At 36.2% G+C, this 18,540-nt stretch overlaps 1 protein-coding gene across 1 annotated transcript; it reads left to right on the plus strand.

Moving 5' to 3' along the window:
- Positions 1–1,355, plus strand: LOC143557038 (uncharacterized). Its single transcript, XM_077046208.1, has 3 exons — positions 1–484; positions 564–614; positions 724–1,355. Exons 1-3 carry the CDS (start codon positions 1–3, stop codon positions 1,353–1,355), a joined length of 1,167 nt encoding a protein of 388 aa, XP_076902323.1.
- The last annotated feature ends 17,185 nt before the right edge of the window (positions 1,356–18,540 follow it).

The following is an 18,540-nucleotide window of genomic DNA, read 5'->3' on the forward strand; positions in this document are numbered from 1 at the left end:
ATGTCTTCCGACTCATCTTTCACACTTGACTTCCAGCCCGATATCGATGATATTTCCAATTCGGATTCAGAGAATGAAGCGATATTTAGTGCCGTTGTAGAGGCTGCCCGACTCGTAGTCCAGAATTACGAAAGCTCACAACCACTAGAAAGACGGCCTCATCTTCAACGGGATCGCGTAGGTGCGCATGACCGGTTGATGAAAGATTATTTTTCCTTGAACGCGACTTTTGATTCGGAACGATTTCGGCACCATTTTCGAATGAGTCGCCAACTATTTTTACGAATACTTGGTGATTTAGAAAGCGTTTATGCATTCTTCCAACAACGGGCGGACGCGAGAGGTAAACCGGGATATTCAACAATGCAAAAATGCACGGCGGCAATTCGTCAACTAGCGTACAGGACTGCCAGCGACGCCATGGAAGAGTACTTACAGATGTCGGCAACAGTGGCTCGTGAAGCGCTTCACACATTTTGCGAATGTGAGTATTAATATTCTAATTATTTATTTCAAAACCGTAACATTTTAAGCATGAATTTCATAAAATTTGTTAAACTTAGGTATTCTACAACTATATCATAAAATATTTGAGGAAGCCGACTCAAAGCGACGTACAAAACATATACGAGGTGCATCATCAAAGACACGGTTTTCCCGGGATGCTTGGTAGCCTCGATTACATGCATTGGGAATAGGAAGCATGTCCTGTTGCTTGGCAAGATCAATATCATCAGGGTGATCATGATGGCCCAACAGTTATTCTTGAGGTGGCTGCATCATTTGATCTTTGGATATGGCATGCGTTTTTTGGGACCCCCGGTGCAAAAAATGATATAGCTGTGATTAATGCGTCCCCTATTTTTGACCGCCTCACAGACGGAGTCTCGCCCGACATCTCATTTTCCATGAATGATGTCAACTACGAATACGAATATTATCTAGTCGACGGTATTTATACGGAGTGGGCCACGTTGGTTCATAGCTTTACGTGCCCGGTATTTCAAGAAAAAACACGAGTCGGCAAGCAACGACATCGAAAGGGTATTCGGTGTTTACTAAAGAAACGTTGGTCTATCATTAGACAACCGGCTCGTTTTCTACAAATGGATAAGTTAAGAAACATAATGTACGCTTGCATTATCTTGCATAATATGATATTGGAGGACTCGGGTAGAGCAGTTTGCCAAGGCGAGTACAACGATGAGCCAGAGTCGATCTGTACACTAAACGAAGATGAGAAACTTGCTAATCTATTAAAAACACGAAAAAGGGAAATGAATTTCAGCCTTCGATCGGATTTGGTTGAACATCTTTGGAGTAATAAGCAAGGTGACGGCGAGGACAACAACTAAAAATAGCTTTAATTTTTTTTATATAATTTTTTATTCAATTTATTTTGTATTTTAGTATTATTGTATTTTTTTTTATAATTGTATTATATTATTGTATTGGTTTTTTTGTTTTAACAAAAATAGAAAAATGTTGGGCTTCGAAGCCCCCTCACCATAGAGGGGCATTATGCCCTAGGGCTTCGATGCCTCTAGTGCCCACACGGCACTGACGTGGCACTGTAAAGGAGCTTCGAAGCCCCCCATCATAGCACACAGCCTAAGTGGCCATCACTCTCACTTCAGTCAACTACAACTTACAACATTTGCTTTTAAATAAAATAATAAATTGAATAAAATACTACAATATAAATGACAAAAAGAAACTTAAATTTGCTTTTATATATTTTTCCTCAACTTTGGCATTCTAAAATTCTCCTAGGTTACACCTTGAAAGTAGAAAGAGACTCAAAATAAAACTAAAAAAGGTTTCATATTTTCAAAAAGAAATTAAAATAAATAGATCAAAAAGTGTTATGGCTTATTCATCATCATCATCATCATCATCATCATCATCATCGTACTCAGTATATCCCACCAATAGCAATGCTATGGTAGGGTCTGAGGAGGGTAAGATGTAGACAGCCTTACCTCTATCCCATAGGGATAGAGAGGCTGCTTCCGGTGAGACCCCCGGCTCGATAGTAGTTTTGCATCAAGCCTTGGACATAAGGCACATAGCACTCAATCATCGGGACACCGGCTGATCGGTGCATGTGCCCTTGTCTTTCGGCTATCAACGCCACCACATGATGCCTGATTAACCTTCTGCCACTTTTAACGTTATTTTCACGAGATTAGTAAAATAACGTCAAAATTAGTGCAATTTTACTTTTGCCCACCCGAGGGTTCACACATATATACATTATATGCGCGCACCGCATGCAGAGCGATGTTATGGCTTGTTCAAATATACGAAATAGAAAAACTTTTAATCACGTAACTTTAGTCTTTATGTGCTGTTTTTTCTTTTTCTTTTGAATTTTCTATACTATTAAAGTTGCATGATTAGAAGAGTATTTAATTAAAGGAAAGGCGACATCAAAACAGTTAGAAACCATCATTAAAAATCTAGAAGAAAAGGCTGAATCGGGCTCACTTTTGGATTCGGAAATTCAACTTCGCTTGGATGCAAAGAAACAACTCAGAAGCTTGGAAGATGGTATTATTGGTGAACAAAGAGCACGTATCAAATGGGCTGTTGATGGGGATGAGAATTCTAGTTTCTTCCATGGCATGATAAAGAGTAATTAGGCTAGAAATCGCATTAACGGTTTATTTTGTAACGGGGTTTGGGAGACGGATCCAAATGTAATAAAGTTGGAGGCGTTTAACTTTTTTCAAGCCCGTTTCCATGAGCCAGCCCGTATCAGACCGAGATTTCACTCAGATGATTTTAAAAAACTGTCAGGGGCTGATGTGGATTTTTTAATTGCTTCTTTTTCTTTAACTGAAATAAAAGACGCAATGTGGGATTGTGGTAGTGATAAATCTCCGGGACCGGATGGTTTTACATTCGCTTTCTTAAAGAAATTTTGGAGTTATTTTGAGCAAGATTTTACTTCCGTTTTGGCCTATTTTCATGATATGGGCACTATTAATCGTGGTTGTAGCTCTTCTTTCATTGCTCTTATTCCGAAGAAATCTGACTCGTTATCTCTTAACGAGTTCAGACCGATTAGTTTAATCGAATGTATTTACAAAGTAATCGCGAAAGTTTTGGCAAATCGACTAAAAAAGGTGATTGGCTCGGTAATTTGTGAAGTTCAGTCGGCATATCTAGCGAAACGTAACATCCTTGATGGACCTCTAGTTGTGAATGAACTAGTGTCTTGGCTGAAAAAGTCGCATCGTAAAGCATTTATCTTCAAAGCGGATTTCGAAAAGGCATTTGATTCACTAAATTGGAATTTCTTGAACTCGGTTTTAGAGCAGATGCACTTTCCTTGTAAAATGGCGTTTATGGGTCAGGGGATGCTTATCATCAGCAAGGTCCTCGGTGCTTATTAATGGGTGTCCAACTCCTGAGTTCCAATGTTTCCGTGGGGTGAGACAATGAGATCCTCTCTCACCTTTCATTTTCATTATCGCAATGGAGGCCCTAAATCAAGTTATGACAAACGCCCAACGTGTTGGTATTTTCCGTGGCATTAAAACACCAAACCACGACCCTGAACTTTCACATTTATTTTATGCCGACGATGTGATTTTTTTAGGTGAGTGGTCTGAAAGAAATTGCAAAAATTTATCACGACTGCTTAGGTGTTTTTCTATTTGATCGGGCCTTAAGGTGAATCTCGAGAAAAGCAATGTGTACGGTACTGGTTATGTTGGTAATGAAATAGATCAACTCTCTGGTTTATTACGGTGTCAAAAGGGGGTCTTTACATTCAAATATTTGGGACTACCGATTGGGGCCAACATGAATCTAATATCTAATTGGGCACCTGTGATCAAATCGTTCGAAGATAAATTATCCTTATGGAAGGCAAAAACATTATCAATGGGGGGTCGATTAACACTTATTAAATCTGTACTTAGTAGTCTCCCATTATATTATATTTCCATATACAAGGCTCCGACTTCGATCCTGAATAATCTTGAAAAAATTAGAAGGCGTTTCTTTTGGGGCGGAGATACGGATAAAAAAACAATAAACTGGGTGGCATGGGAGAAGATAGTAGCGCCAAAAGATTCAGGTGGATTAGGCATTGGATGGTTAAAAGATATGAATAATAGTCTAATCTCGAAGTGGTGGTGGCGCCTCAAAATGGAGGAAAACGGGCTGTGGAGTAAAGTGATAAAAGCTATTCATTGGACTCCTAGAGCTTGCGTGCCGGTTCTGAAAAAGAACGGGATTCCCGGTACTTGGGCGGCAATTGCAAGAATGAATTTCACCGATTACAATATCAACCTGCATCATTTCATTCACGGTGTTGTTGGGAATGGACAAAGAATTCGGTTCTGGGTGGATACATGGTTAGGTACGGTCCCTTTAAAATGCAGGTTCCCGGCTCTTTTCGCTATTGTTAGGCATAAAGGCAGTAAGGTGGCAGATTGTTTTAAAAGGAATGGAGACTTGCTTGTGTGGGACTGGAGTTGGATTAGAACTCATACCAGTAACATTGAGAGAAGTGAGATATAAAAGTGTCATTCTTTACTCCAATCGATTTGTATCACAGGCATGGAAGATTCTTGGTTTTGGTCGGTATAACAAACCATAATAAAGAATAAAATAATCAAAGAAAGAAATGAAGAAATGAGAAAGAAAAGAGAAGAAGTAAAAGGAAGAATGAAAAATATAAAGGAAAATTTCCATCCCACATTGGTGGAGGAAAGAAAATGGAAGTGTAACACCGTGAAAATTACCCCATCTAGTTTTGGGCCAAAAATGTCAAGATTAGAAGTTAAGGGGCTAAAAATGCCAAATCTGAAAGTTAAAGGACTGAAAATGAAAATTTTGGGTTTTTAGACCCATCGCGCTACGCGATGGTCCTCTGACTAACTTCATCGCGCTACGCGACAGAGAATCAAACAATTCAAAGGGGGGCGACGCGCTACGCGACAGCCAAACTCAACCGGTCCATCGCGCTACGCGATGACCAGGATAAGTAACCTGGGACACGTGGCTAACCACGTGTCAACACGTGGCAGCTTCTGATAATTGCGGCGTCGCGCTACTCGACGGCCTTAGGGAAAATGCCATCGCGCTACACGATGCTCTTCAAAATCTGCCTATAAAAGGGCAGCTACAGGTTCAGCCCATTCATCCCGATTTTCACACTCATTTTCACACATTTAGCATCGGTAAGCGTGCCAGGAAGTGCTGAAGTGTCGAGAGCTGATTTCACAAAGAAACAGGGCGTTGTTACGCTGTTTAACGAACTGCTGATCTCGTAATCAAGATACGAGCTGAACTGCTGCTGAATTTCTCATCTTTTGTTCTCGTCTAGCCGGATAAGGTAGGATTAAGGTTAAGTAAGCCTGTTATATAGTTATTAACACCTGGTTATGGTTATAGTCGTTAAACTGTAATTATTTTCAAGTAATGTTTTATAAAGCAAAGACGTTGCTTCCACGTGAAGTAATGTTATCAAAACTATGACGGGCATGTAGTAACTGGAAGGGGGGTATCATTAGTAGACTCTTCTTGCCTAAGGAAAGCAATTCGTACAAATCCCAATCAACCGCGGGACCTGTTTGCTTACCTGGAGAAGTTTGCCAATGTGATATCTTTTATTAAGCCAAAGCGTGCTATTCCAAACGTCATATGTAAATTCAAAGTATTTTCATAAAACGACTATAACTATACTAAGGTTAGGTCAGACATTAAGTCTACTGATCAGATCTCGAGTCTGCTGAACTGAATCAGACATTAAGTCTGCTGAACAGACCTTGAGTCTGCTGAACTGAAACAGACTTAAAGTCTGCTGAATAGTATCAACTAGATACTTATGCATGCCTATTATTAATATAGGTTGTTAAGCATACTGAGAAGAAGAGTTGGATATTATCCACTGATATACGAGGTGAACACGTTAACCTTTTACTGTCTGAACTGATTTTACTCTCGTAATAGACAGGTTGTTTATTACAAAGAGTCTGATAAATGTTTGCATGAGATATAATCTCTAAAATCGTTATAATACAAAATAGATAATAAAAAGCAACTCAGACCGAATACACATGTTTCTGGATCCAAACATAACTGATAATTGGCATACAAAACCAAGTTGGTCATAACCGGTTCTCCAATAGGGTTATATAGCCTAGGGGAAGGTTGTCTCCGAACAGGGGCTATATACTCGGGGAACCTTTGAATTGTGTGTGTAGGGTAGTGGTATAAATCCCGGGAATGGACAGGCATTCCTGCTAAGTTTGTGAAACAGAAAACTATGTTTGTATTTAACAACTGTTATAAATGTTTTATCAAGTCAACGTTTCACCAGCATATAGCTGACGTGTTTTTCCACCCTTGCAGGTAACTAGATGATAATAGATGATATACAAGGATTGGAGTCATAGAAGATCGCTCGAGATGGCTCATTTTGAATATTACAAATCCTTGTATTATTAATATCACGGTTTTGTAAAACTGAAACTCGGTTGTTTAATTCCCGAGTAATTTTGATAATGTAAATTAATATTTTAATATTTAAAGACTTCCGCTAAAATAAACTCGCTACTCTGATATATTTACAAAATAGGTACCAACTGATGGTTACACTCCTAAGCCCTGGATTGGGGTGTGATAGGAAGGCTTTTACCATGGTATAAATAGGATTTCTAACTCTTGTCCCACATCGCTAGATTACAAAACTTATAAGCTCTTTATAAGGAAGAGAGTTTACATGATAATATTCTTATGTGCCAAATCACACCCAGTAGTCCTAGCGGAGGGTGCGAAGCACCCGACGCGCACACGCACGGGCTCGGGCTTGGGCGAAGTGCGATAGGCGCAATGTGGCGCTTTGATGGCGCACTTTGCACTTCGCACGCTCGCATGGCCGCCTTAGTATTTTTGCACCTTCGCGATACACGAAGAAGTATGCTTAAGCTTCTTCGCGATACGCGAAGATGTGACGTAAAAGCTACGCAACATTGACACATGGCATAGCTAGGGCTGACTCAAGGGCCGCCTTAGTGTTTTTGAACCTTCGCGATACGCCAAGAAGTATGCTTAAGCTTCTTCGCGATACGCGAAGATGTGACGTAAAAGCTACGCAACATTGACACGTAGCCTGACACATGTCGAGCCACGTGGCATAGCTATGGCTGACTCGGCAACCCTACTGCAGCTTCACGATACGCGAAGATGCACAAATTCAAGCATAAATAGAGCAGCAATCTGGACTTCACAAACTCGTCCCAAAAATCATACTTTCTCTCATATTTCTTATATAAGGTTGATGTTATACCTGAGTAGTTGTAACAGTACCTCTCCGATCGAAAGGAACTTATACACGAATCCAAAAGCTCTACCTTAACAAGGTATGACATTGTGCCATCGTGTAAAGTTTCATATCTCGTGATTATCGTTATAATTATGGGTTTATACTAATACAGATATACTACATTGTGCTTAATCTAGGTACTTAACATCAGAAGGCTTGTTAAATATAAACTTGCAAGGTGAGACATTTGAAATTTTTGCATAACTCACATTTGCGTGAGACAATTGATTTTCCAACACTGTCATGATGCTTTTCCAAAACCATCAAACTCATGACGGATAGTTTAAATATTTTCAAAGGATTTAAACTACATTATAGTGATTAAGTCTCTGTAGACTTACGGGATGGTTACTACTGGTATTGTGGGGTTTTGTATACAAGGCTTGCCTACTGGGCTATTACACATTACTTATTGGACAGGTGTTAGCCAATAAGTAATATGACCACAATCACAGATACGGTTGAGTGACAAGTACCTTTCGGTAATTTGTAAGCAGACAGATGTAAAAACATCTTAATGCTGTAACTGTAAAATGTGTCATTTATAAATGAATGTACTCACCAGTATTTCCTGTTGATCAAATATTTTTAAACATGTTTCAGGTGACTTGTTAGAGACAAAGGAATGATGCATGCGGGCTTTCAGCTTAAATAAGTGGCTTGTCACCAGAATAAAGAAACGTGTTTTGTAAATTAGGGTTTATCCCTATAAAACTTATGTTTGTATAAAAAAAATGGGTTTTTATCCCAGTTTATGAAATAAGAATTATGATGTTTTTATAACTCTGATTAATTTTCCTAACTACGGTTCTGATGAAATATTCCGCTGCAAATTATTTTAATAAACATCGATACCACCACTCAACGTTCACGGCTCCCCTCCCCGAGTATAGGGGTCGGGGGCTGTGACAGTCGGCGGATACGAATGGCCTATTTTCTATGAGATCTGCACGGAGATCATTGGAGAATCAATATGTGGTAAACGATTCGAGCCCATACGAGTGGATCAATTGGGTCCCGATCAAGGTGAACGTGTTCGGATAGAAAGCCCAACTTCAAAGAATTGCGACAAAAATGGCTCTCTTGAGAAGGAATGTGCATACGGGAAGTACGATATGTCCTTTTTGTCTTGATCATGATGAAACAGTGAACCACTTGTTGATTTACTGCTTGAAGACGGACCTGGTGTGGCAACATATAGCCAGTTGGTGCAAGCTTCCACCTTTTTTTGCCTTTTCCTCTAGCTTGACCCGAGCTAGAAGACGTTCAAAGTTAATTCAAGCCGTTTTCCGAGTCACACTTTGGTGTATTTGGAGAGCAAGGAACGACAAGATCTTTAATAGAGTTAACACTTGCCCTACTCAAATTGTGGAAAACATAAAAATACAAAGTTACCTTTAGGTAGTCTCTAGATCGAAGAAAATTGTAGTCGATTGGAATAGTTGGTGTAAATTTGATATGCTAAATATGTAAGCTTTTGTTTTGTTGTTGGGGACTAGTAGTTGCTAGTTCGCCTTTGTTAATATAATGCCGTCATTCAAAAAAAAATTAAAGAACATAAATTTATAAAATCAAATAAATTAAATTTTTTTTATTAATCTACCTATTTTAATAAAGTAAAGTAATGATAGACACGTGTCACTTGAAGATTAATTTCTCACCAAAAATTCCCGCTCAAAATTTTCTTCTATTTTTAATGAAAACACATTTATGGTAGTGGAATCAAAGCATATCAATCAATTTTTTAATCAAATAACTAATTATCTAAATTATAGGGATTAAAAATATGCAAATATTTATGTCAATTTAGTCAAATATTTATTTCTTTAATGAAATAAAAGATCTATACTTTTTAATTAAATCAATTTAAATACACTTTTGAGTGTAAGAAATGAACGTTGTAAAAATTCAATAAATGATATTTATAAGTTTAAGATAATAAAAACAAGAATAAATTATGAATACAAAAATTATTCTCATATATTCATTCAACCTCCATGGATCCATGGGGTTGTCATTAATTTCTTTTGAAACTGTAATACAAAAAATGCTTTATTCATGCTAATTTTATTAATAGGGGTGTTCTACGGGTTTGTTTTTCAAGTTTTGAGTTTTTCGGGTCTGGTTCTTCGGGTTTCAAAGTTTTAAATCTTGGCCCAAAACTCTACCTAAATATCTCACAGGTAATTCGAGTTCGGCTTTTCCGAGTTGGGTTAATCGGGTTTCGAGTATCTTAGAAAATAAATTTTAATTTAAAGACTACGATGCTAAAATTGAAAACACATATCCTTTTTTGCTCGCAACGTATATGACCAAATAATAAAGCAATATAAGTTGATAAAAAAAATTCAAAAGAAGAGTAAAACAAACTTCAACCATAATTGTCTTCAGTCAATTGTGTTTTGGTTGTTCAATTACGGTTACCATTAGTCATAAACGTAAATTATATATTAATAACAAGCATTCGATCTATAATAGGTAGAATGACAATAGTCGATTAAAGCCAGATTTTGATAACTTTAGTGGCTAAGGCTTAGCATATTATACCTAAAAATATATTTGGCTTAAAACTTAAAGTTTATTTGGGTTTTTCGGGTTGACCGAAACCCATAAATCAGACCCAAGAACCACCCTGAATTACTTCGGCTGGGGTTAGTCTTTTCGCGGGTTCGGGGTTTTCGGGTCGAGTTAGTTTGGGTTCGGTTACGGGTTTTCTCAGGTTGGGTTTCGGGTACAACTGAGAACTTTAATTTTATATATGATGCTATTATTATGTCATTTATAATGAAACATTTTATCATCTTTTGTTAGAATTAACTATTTCATTAAAAAATACTAAAACTTATAAAATCACCATACGCATCTTTTTCGTTTTCATGATTATGATGAAATTGTGTAAGAATGCACCACGTATTCATATGAATTGACCATTAGAAAATATAATTTCAACTTATAAAACCATTTAATTTGATAAATATAGGTTTAAAAAAACAATTAGTTATTTAACGTGTATATTTTAATTGTATTTCTTTTAAGTATTCCGTGCATTACACGGGTTCTAAAGCTAGTTATATAATAAAAAAACATAAAATAATAAGAGAATTAAGAAATATCTAAAAAATTTTTTTAATATTAACATAACAAGTAACCAACTGGCATCTAGCCAAATCGTATGTTGGTGTGCTAAACAGTGTTATTTCCCTTAAAAATTGAGGGTTCGAGTCTTGTGGTGGACCGTTGAGTAGATTAGAGTGATGTTTAAGACGTTTTAAAAATTTTAAAATAGTCAAGAGAGAACCAATGGAAAATTTTCAAAGTCTCATCTTGATAATCGATTATGGTATCAATAATTTAAAACAACGCATGAGCTTTGTCAAATATAATGCATGATCAATGATGTAACCTAACATTAGGTTTACCTAAAAGCATAGAATATATTGGATATTTTTTAATTAATTTATAAACATTTAAAATGACGTAAATAATATAGTTTATATTGAATAGGCACGAGGGATCATCTGTTAACAGTTGCGTTCAAAGCTGGATCACGGAACCAGCCTCACATAAGGAGCTGGATGAATTCAGGACGTGTCTTGACCTACTGTCGGGAACTGTGTTGGGTGATACTAGAAATCGTTGGACCTGGGCTCTGGGTGAGGATGGGGAATTGGCCGCAAAATGATGTCATAAGTGGTGTCAACCTAGTTCCATTTCTGATTCAAGTTGTCATGGATTGAAATAGATGGGTGTCGCTTAAGGTGAATTTATTTGCACGGGAAGCGGAGATGGGCCGAATTGCTACATCCGACGCTTTATATAGGAGAGTGGTTGATGAGATTAAACAATGCCCTTCATGTCATAATCATCATCATCATCATCGTACTCAGTATATCCCACCAATAGCAAAGCTATGATAGGGTCTGAGGAGGGTAAGATGTAGACAGCCTTACCTCTACCCTATAAGGATAGAGAGGCTGCTTTCGGTGAGACCCCCGGCTCGATAGTAGTTTTGCATCAAGCCTTGGACATAAGGCACATAGCACTCAATCATCGGGACACCGGCTGATCGGTGCATGTACCCTTGTCTTTCGGCTATCAACGCCACTACATGATGCCTGATTAACCGTCCGTCACTTTTAACGTTATTTTCACGAGATTAGTAAAATAACGTCAAAATTAGTGCAATTTCACTTTTGCCCACCCGAGGGTTCACACATATACATCATATGTGCGCACCACAAGCAGGGCTAAATAACAAAAAGCAAAACTCACGGCTTGTTGGTGTATTTGAAAGACGAGAAACGAAGCCATCTTAAATAACAAAAGAATCTCAATCATCAAACTCAAGTAGGATATAAAGCAGTTTGCTATGTAGTTATCATTGAATGAAATACAAATGTGTTAGATTGGGAAACTTGGGTGTGCGGCTGTGCGTTAAATCCGCGTATTTGTAAGTTTGGTGTGATGTTTGGTTGATGAGCTTCTTGCTCGTTGATTGAATTATGCCGTTTCTAATAAAATTGGCGGTTTAAAAAAATAAAATTGAAAAATAACAACCAATACCCATAACTCCTTATCATTATTTATTAATAAGAAAGCATGTTTATCATGCCAATAATTATAATAATTTTATATACATGATAAATTATAACTAATGTATCATGATTAACTAGTACTTTACCCGTCCGGTGGACAGAAATATTAACGCGGAAATGTGACGACCAAATCAATTCAGTACTGTGAATAGGCATAATTCAGTACTACAATTTTGGTTAGAGCTCATTTTAAACTAAACCAAGTTGAGACTTTTTTAAAACAACTCATTAAAACCTGAACTAAGTTTACACTTTTTATAAAACGACCTGTTTATTTCGACCGAATGACAGTAAGAATTAAAAGGCTCATGAATGAAAACAAAAAAATATGCCAAAATCTCAATCATGACATCAATCAAGTCATGTTTGACCATTACCTCTCCAACTTAAAACTATAAACAACCAACAGTGAAAACGAAAAACAAAAACAATATATTCCAACTAAACTACCTTGTGAAGCTTCCAGCTCACAAGGGCTTCAAGTTTTCATCCATTGGATCATCGCATTGAATTTTATACGCCTATTTGAGAATGCAAGAGTGGATATTTGTGTCAAAAGACTGCTGGTCAATTTGCCATTATTCAGTTGACGACAACCTGGATGAATTGAACACATTTCTTGTTTACCCATGGTCCGACCATTTGTATACATAGACGGATCGGGCCTAGTAAAATCAAGTCCTTCTGCATTGGAACCTACATAAAACATAAAGTTGGGACTTTTTAATAATAATAATAATAATAATAATAATAATAATAATAATAATTAACAATTAATAATAATAATTATCAGCACAAACCTTTTGGGACTAATCTCGTGTGTAGAGCCCTCAAACATGAGCCTTTTCATGTTACCCAAACTAAAACTTCAAAACATGAAGAAAAACCTCATAAATCCACTTGAAAAATTGTTGTGGGTATATCTGCTGCAATCCGTGTAGTCTTTGCAAGCCTGTCATTCTGTATTTGAAAAGTCCGATCAAGTAGTACAAATTTAGAACAGGGCCTCCAGTTTTATCCAATTGTATAAGTCAAGTAGTACAATTTTACATCTCAACAGGGTTGAATACAGACCCATCGGGACTCTCGAGTAGAGGTGCACAAATCGGTTTTTTTAAAAAAACCGGTTCGGTTAATAACCGGACCGGTTTTTCTTGGCCTGGAAAAAAACCGGTTTTTAAATAACCGGACCGGTTTATTAACCGGTTTTTTTGGTGCAAAACTCGGACCGGTCTAACCGGTTAGGACCGGTTTAGAAACCGGTTAGAACCGGTTAATAACCGGTTTTTTTAATTAACCGGTTTTTTTTTAAATAACCGGTTTTTCATAATAACCGGTTTTAAAATTAACCGGTTTTTTCCATAACCGGTTCAGTAACCGGTTTTTTCTCTAGAACTTGTAACCGATATACGAACCGGCGGTTACTAAACCGGTCAAACCGGTTTTTAAATAACCGGTTTTTGTAAAAACCGGTTTTCGGTTTAAACCGTTGAACCGGTTCACCAACCGGTTTTTTTTGCCCATCTCTACTCTCGAGAGCATGGATTCACATTTTGTGAAAAACAAGCAATTTGAATTATTTAATAAATTTTTTCATTTTAAAAAGAAGCGATTCTATCAAACAAAAAAAAAACAATAGACCTTTCTAATAAGGTTCATCTTAAAGAGACTTTCAATGATCTCAATAGATAAATAATATCACTATTTTAATGTCAGAATGAGAAGTAATTTTTCTTTGCATTCTAAACAAAACAATATTTGTTTAAGAAAAGCAAAAAAACAGTAGTTGTTTAAGAAACGCAAAAATGTGTGGAGCGTTTCATGAAGTCGGGCTCAATAGACAAGTAATATCATTATTTTACTAAGCTTAAACGTACATTTTTCATTTTTCACTATTTAAACGTTATTGAAGATCACTTACAACTGAATAGGACCACCAATTTCAGCTCCCGTTTTAGCAAAAGGCTCGGTGGAGAAAAATAGGTTAAAAGTTGGGGCTGTCGAAAATTATTTTTTAAGTTGGGATTAGCCGCCGGCCAATGAGTCAAAGTTAGGATTATTAGAATCCTCCTCATTATTTTAAAGTGTAGACATTTATACCTTTCTAAACCTAATATATATAATTATATATGTTTAAGTCGATGCTCCAAATACTGAAGCTCTTTCACACTCAAGGAATCAAGGTCTTCTCCATAGCCTAAAACCCAAACAGACATACACAAACATATACACACTTTACCAAAAATTAAAATAAAAGTAACAAAAATGCAAAGAAATTTTTGCTGATAATTTACCTTTGTGCGTGTTGCAAAAGCTCCATACTTGACTTGAGTTTATCATGTTACAACCTGGTGAAATATAATAGTTTATTTGATGTGAGAATCTGATTGATTGCCCTTCGCTTCACAATCCATGTATTATTAACGACTCTGCCAAAAGTATCACGCCTTGCTTCAAGTACTATTAACCTAACCAAAAGACCACAAATTTTGTTATGTAATATTACAAAAACATACTTGATATTAACTAAACATCACTGTTTATTCAGCTAATAGATAGTTTGGTTAGTCAACCTGGTTGGACATCACAATGTCATTAGTTGAATCAATTACCCAATCAATCTAAAGCACAAAGCCATGACAACTCACGCCTCAATGAACTCAACCTGTACTGATAACAATACTTTTCAATTACAACAGTGACGTGAAGTCGAAGGCTCACTCAAACTTAAACCAAATACTACTAAAGATAGTGGTAAGTGGGTATCGAACACGAGGAGTTTGTGGAAAATGTGTTAACAAGTAACTTAACGATTAAACTAATATAAATATAAATGACGAAAAAGTAATTTCCAAGTTGGTTTTGATTTGATTTTATAACTAAAATAAACTAACACGAAAGTTGTAAACGATAAATTAACCAAGCATTCCACTCGGGGTTCAGGTTATTACTCAACACTTTTATTAACGTTCAATGGATAAACCGTAATATCTCGGTTTTGTGTATATGCAATCGTTGTGATTAATCAAGAACTAAGTACTCGGATTCCTAGAATGCGAGGTTGCCACTTAGTCAATCAATCAATACTATTCTCCCTAGTTCTTTCCACTAAATCTCGATTGCCAACGACATCAAGAACATATGGCTAAAACTAGATAGAAACAATATGGACAAGCTACAACCATCACACAAACACAAGATCATACTAACATAGCATTTAGATAATCAATCCAAGTTCAAGAACAAGAAACAAAAGTGTTTAACAAATAACCTTACATCCCGAGAGGAATACCGAAGTAACTAGCCACTCATGGCTCGGGAGGTCATCCTTGCATCAAGTAATTTGTTTACCACCATCCAAGACATAAAACAAAACAATACAAGACCCAAAATGATGTTTTTGTTCTCCAAAATCGCCTCTAGGCCGGCCAAGGTGAACAAGTAGGTGAAAAGGCACCCCAAAACGGCCTAATAACAAGGCAGTCACGTGACCTTACCCCCCGGACCGTGGTACACGGTCCAGACCGTGGGCCACGGTCCACCACGGTGCATAGAATGGCCACGGTACGGTGAAAACTGTCTGATTAGAGTTGGGTTGACGGTGGAGCTTTGTTCATTTTTTTGTTTTTTTCATATCTTTCTCGTTTCAACTCCGTTTTCTTTGCCGTTTTCGCCCACGTTCTCGTAATTTCATCCTCTACCTCCTTCTACCTGCAAACATATGAGTAACCATAGTCAACTAATTCCATGAAATTAAGTTGGTTAAGCCAATGCATTTATATCTTTTAACTCGCTTAACGGCTTCCCTACGAGTCACTCATCAAACAACCAAATTTAATGCTACAAGTGATGGAAAGCCACAAGTGCTTTAATTCTTATCGGATGGCTAAGAATCAATTTTGAATTTTAATCGAACATCCAGGTTTAAAAATCACTATATGGTAACCTACATATATGATCTTACTACTCTAATAAAGAATACCATATTTTATCACTTGTCATTCTCTCATGACTCCCTCCTTTTTCTAACCCATATCAACTAGATAAATCAATTTATTTAATTATGCATTTAATATATTAGCAATTATATTGTATTAACTTTTAAGATTGTAACTTATAAGTATTGAATTTGACTTAATAACTGTTCAAAAGTCAAAGCAATACTAACGAATAAAAATGTTGATATTTTAAAATAAAGTTTATCTGTTTTAATTAAAATCTAGATTTGTTCTGCTTAGAATTTTTTATATGGGGATTTAACTTTTTGGAATTTTTTCTATTCAATTATTTTTCACTAATTGGATTTCAACTTTAATTTTCAAAAGAAATGATCTTTTATTTTCGTCAATAGCTTATTATTATCCTGTCCTTGGTTTGCTAATTGCCTAAAAGAATGGTGAACAAACACTTTTTCAATTGATATTTTAAACTTTTTATGGCCAATCAACACTTTTTAATGAAGAATTATTTCCAATTTCAAATCAATTGATATTTTGATTTGTTTAGTCTTACTTAAATTTGCTTGTTTAATTCATTCAATAGCATCAAGAATCCGATTTCATTACTGTTGGTGCGTCCGTTAACACATTTAGTGTAAAGGTATGTCACTTTTCTTTTTTAAGTTATTTTCCTTTATTAGGCAACAACAATAAATTATTAAACAACATTTGCTATTTACCGCTTTCTTTTTAAAATAGTAGTTGACATATTTGTTACTAGAGGTGCACAAACCGGTTTTCAGTTTAAACCCGAACAGTTCATTGAACGTCCGGTTCTTTACACTTTAAAGGCCTATATTTTATAAAGAAGTTTTGACAGATTGTATATATCATCATCTTTTTTATAACCTTAAGAAACTGTCAACCAAAGCATTACCAAGAATCTTTTACCTACCATATACTACCAATAGATTTGGGTCTTCACGTACGTCAACCAACACTTACGTCAATTGATATTATCCGATCAGTGTTGGTATCTATGTATTGATACTCCATTATGGTTGGAACTAATTACCATATATTGATTTCCAATTGATATTTCCTATTTTTCTTTACAATAAATTGAAATAAATTGATTTCCAAACTTCAATCGGGCATTACATGGAATGGTTAATGAGCTAAAAATGGATATGATATGTGAGCTATAAAATAGTTTTGAAACTGACATATATAGACAGACGGGTTTAAACCGGCTTAAACCTATTTTTGACTAACCGGTTCCAAAATATCTTTCCTATTGTATCATAAGCAATTGTTAATATCATTATTATAATTACAATCATATTTTCCTTTACAATAAATTGATTTTTCAATGGGGCATTACATGGCATGGTTAATGAGCTATAAATGAATATGATATGTGAGCTATAAATAGGGGTGCAAACGAGCCGAGCTGCTCGTGAGCTACTCGAGATCGGCTCGTTAAAAAGCTCGATCGAGCCGAGCTTAATCGAGCCCGAACCCGAGCTCAAGCCTAAAAGTAAGCTCGTTTAATAAACCAGCCCGAGCCCAAGCTTCACTTATCGAGCTCGAGTCGGCTCGCGAGCCTAAACGAGCTTGCCATTTATATAATTTTTAAAAAAATATATTTAATAATTATTAATTAATATATATAATGTTATAAAAAAATAATTAAAAATAACTAAATAATATATATTATTTTATGCATAAATTTATAATAGAAAAAATATATAAAAATTATTATAATTATATAAAAAAGTAATTGATATATAGTAAACGAGCGGAGCCCGAGCTTGAAATTCTACTCACGAGCCGAGCTCGAGCTTTGAAAATAGAGCTCGAAACGAGCCGAGCTCGAGCTCGAGCCCTGTACAAGTTAAACGAGCCGAGCTCGAGCCTAGTCGAGCTCGGGCTCGGCTCTGCTCGGCTCGTTTGCACCCCTAGCTATAAATTAGTTTTGAGCTACAAACGGGTTTTAAACTGGATGAAACCTGTTTATGTCTAACCAGTTCCAAAATATCGGGTTCAAACTGCTTTTAGCTAAAAAAAACTCCAAACCGGTCCTAACCCGATGGTTTATAACTACAAACCGGTTTTGTAATATCGGGTTCAAACCGGTGTTCCTATTATGCTCTTTAGAAATCTTAACCAGAAAGAATGCTTATGTAACGGCACTTGACTACAAATTATATCTTTAGGTACTCGTGTAGTTGAAGCAAAAATTATTTCTGGAACTAACATTAGACATAGAGTTTTGATCCATAGATCACCACTGACTCCAACAGACAATAAAATAGCATATAAGTTTCAAAGACTACAGCTTCCCATTGCAGTATGTTTTGCGATGACCATAAACAAAAGCCAATGTTAATCATTATCTAGGATTGATTTGCACTTGAAAGAACCCGTGTTCTCACATGGACATTTATATGCCGCCTTGTCAAGAGTTACAAGCAGGTGTGGGCTAAAGATTCTGATTCTTGATAAGCAAGGCAATCTGACCAATACAACCACAAATGTAGTGTACAAGGAAATTTTTTCTTATTTGTAAAATAGTTGTGTAATGTTTGTTTTGTAATTCTTGTAATTTTAATATAAGTTGTAATTGTATTAATAATATATGATAATTGTGTTATGTGTT

This window comes from Bidens hawaiensis, unplaced genomic scaffold (assembly GCF_021521415.1).
Source record: "Bidens hawaiensis isolate Kalapana, Puna unplaced genomic scaffold, B.hawaiensis_p1.1 tig00018778_1, whole genome shotgun sequence".
NCBI lineage: Eukaryota > Viridiplantae > Streptophyta > Magnoliopsida > Asterales > Asteraceae > Bidens > Bidens hawaiensis.

Excerpts from the sequence above, each read along its gene's own strand:
- LOC143557038 (XM_077046208.1), top strand. The coding sequence starts at position 1 with ATGTCTTCCGACTCATCTTTCACACTTGACTTCCAGCCCGATATCGAT. Across the intron at positions 485-563 it reads GCTTCACACATTTTGCGAAT|GTATTCTACAACTATATCAT; the intron begins GTGAGTATTAAT and ends TGTTAAACTTAG. Across the intron at positions 615-723 it reads GGAAGCCGACTCAAAGCGAC|ATCAATATCATCAGGGTGAT; the intron begins GTACAAAACATA and ends TTGCTTGGCAAG.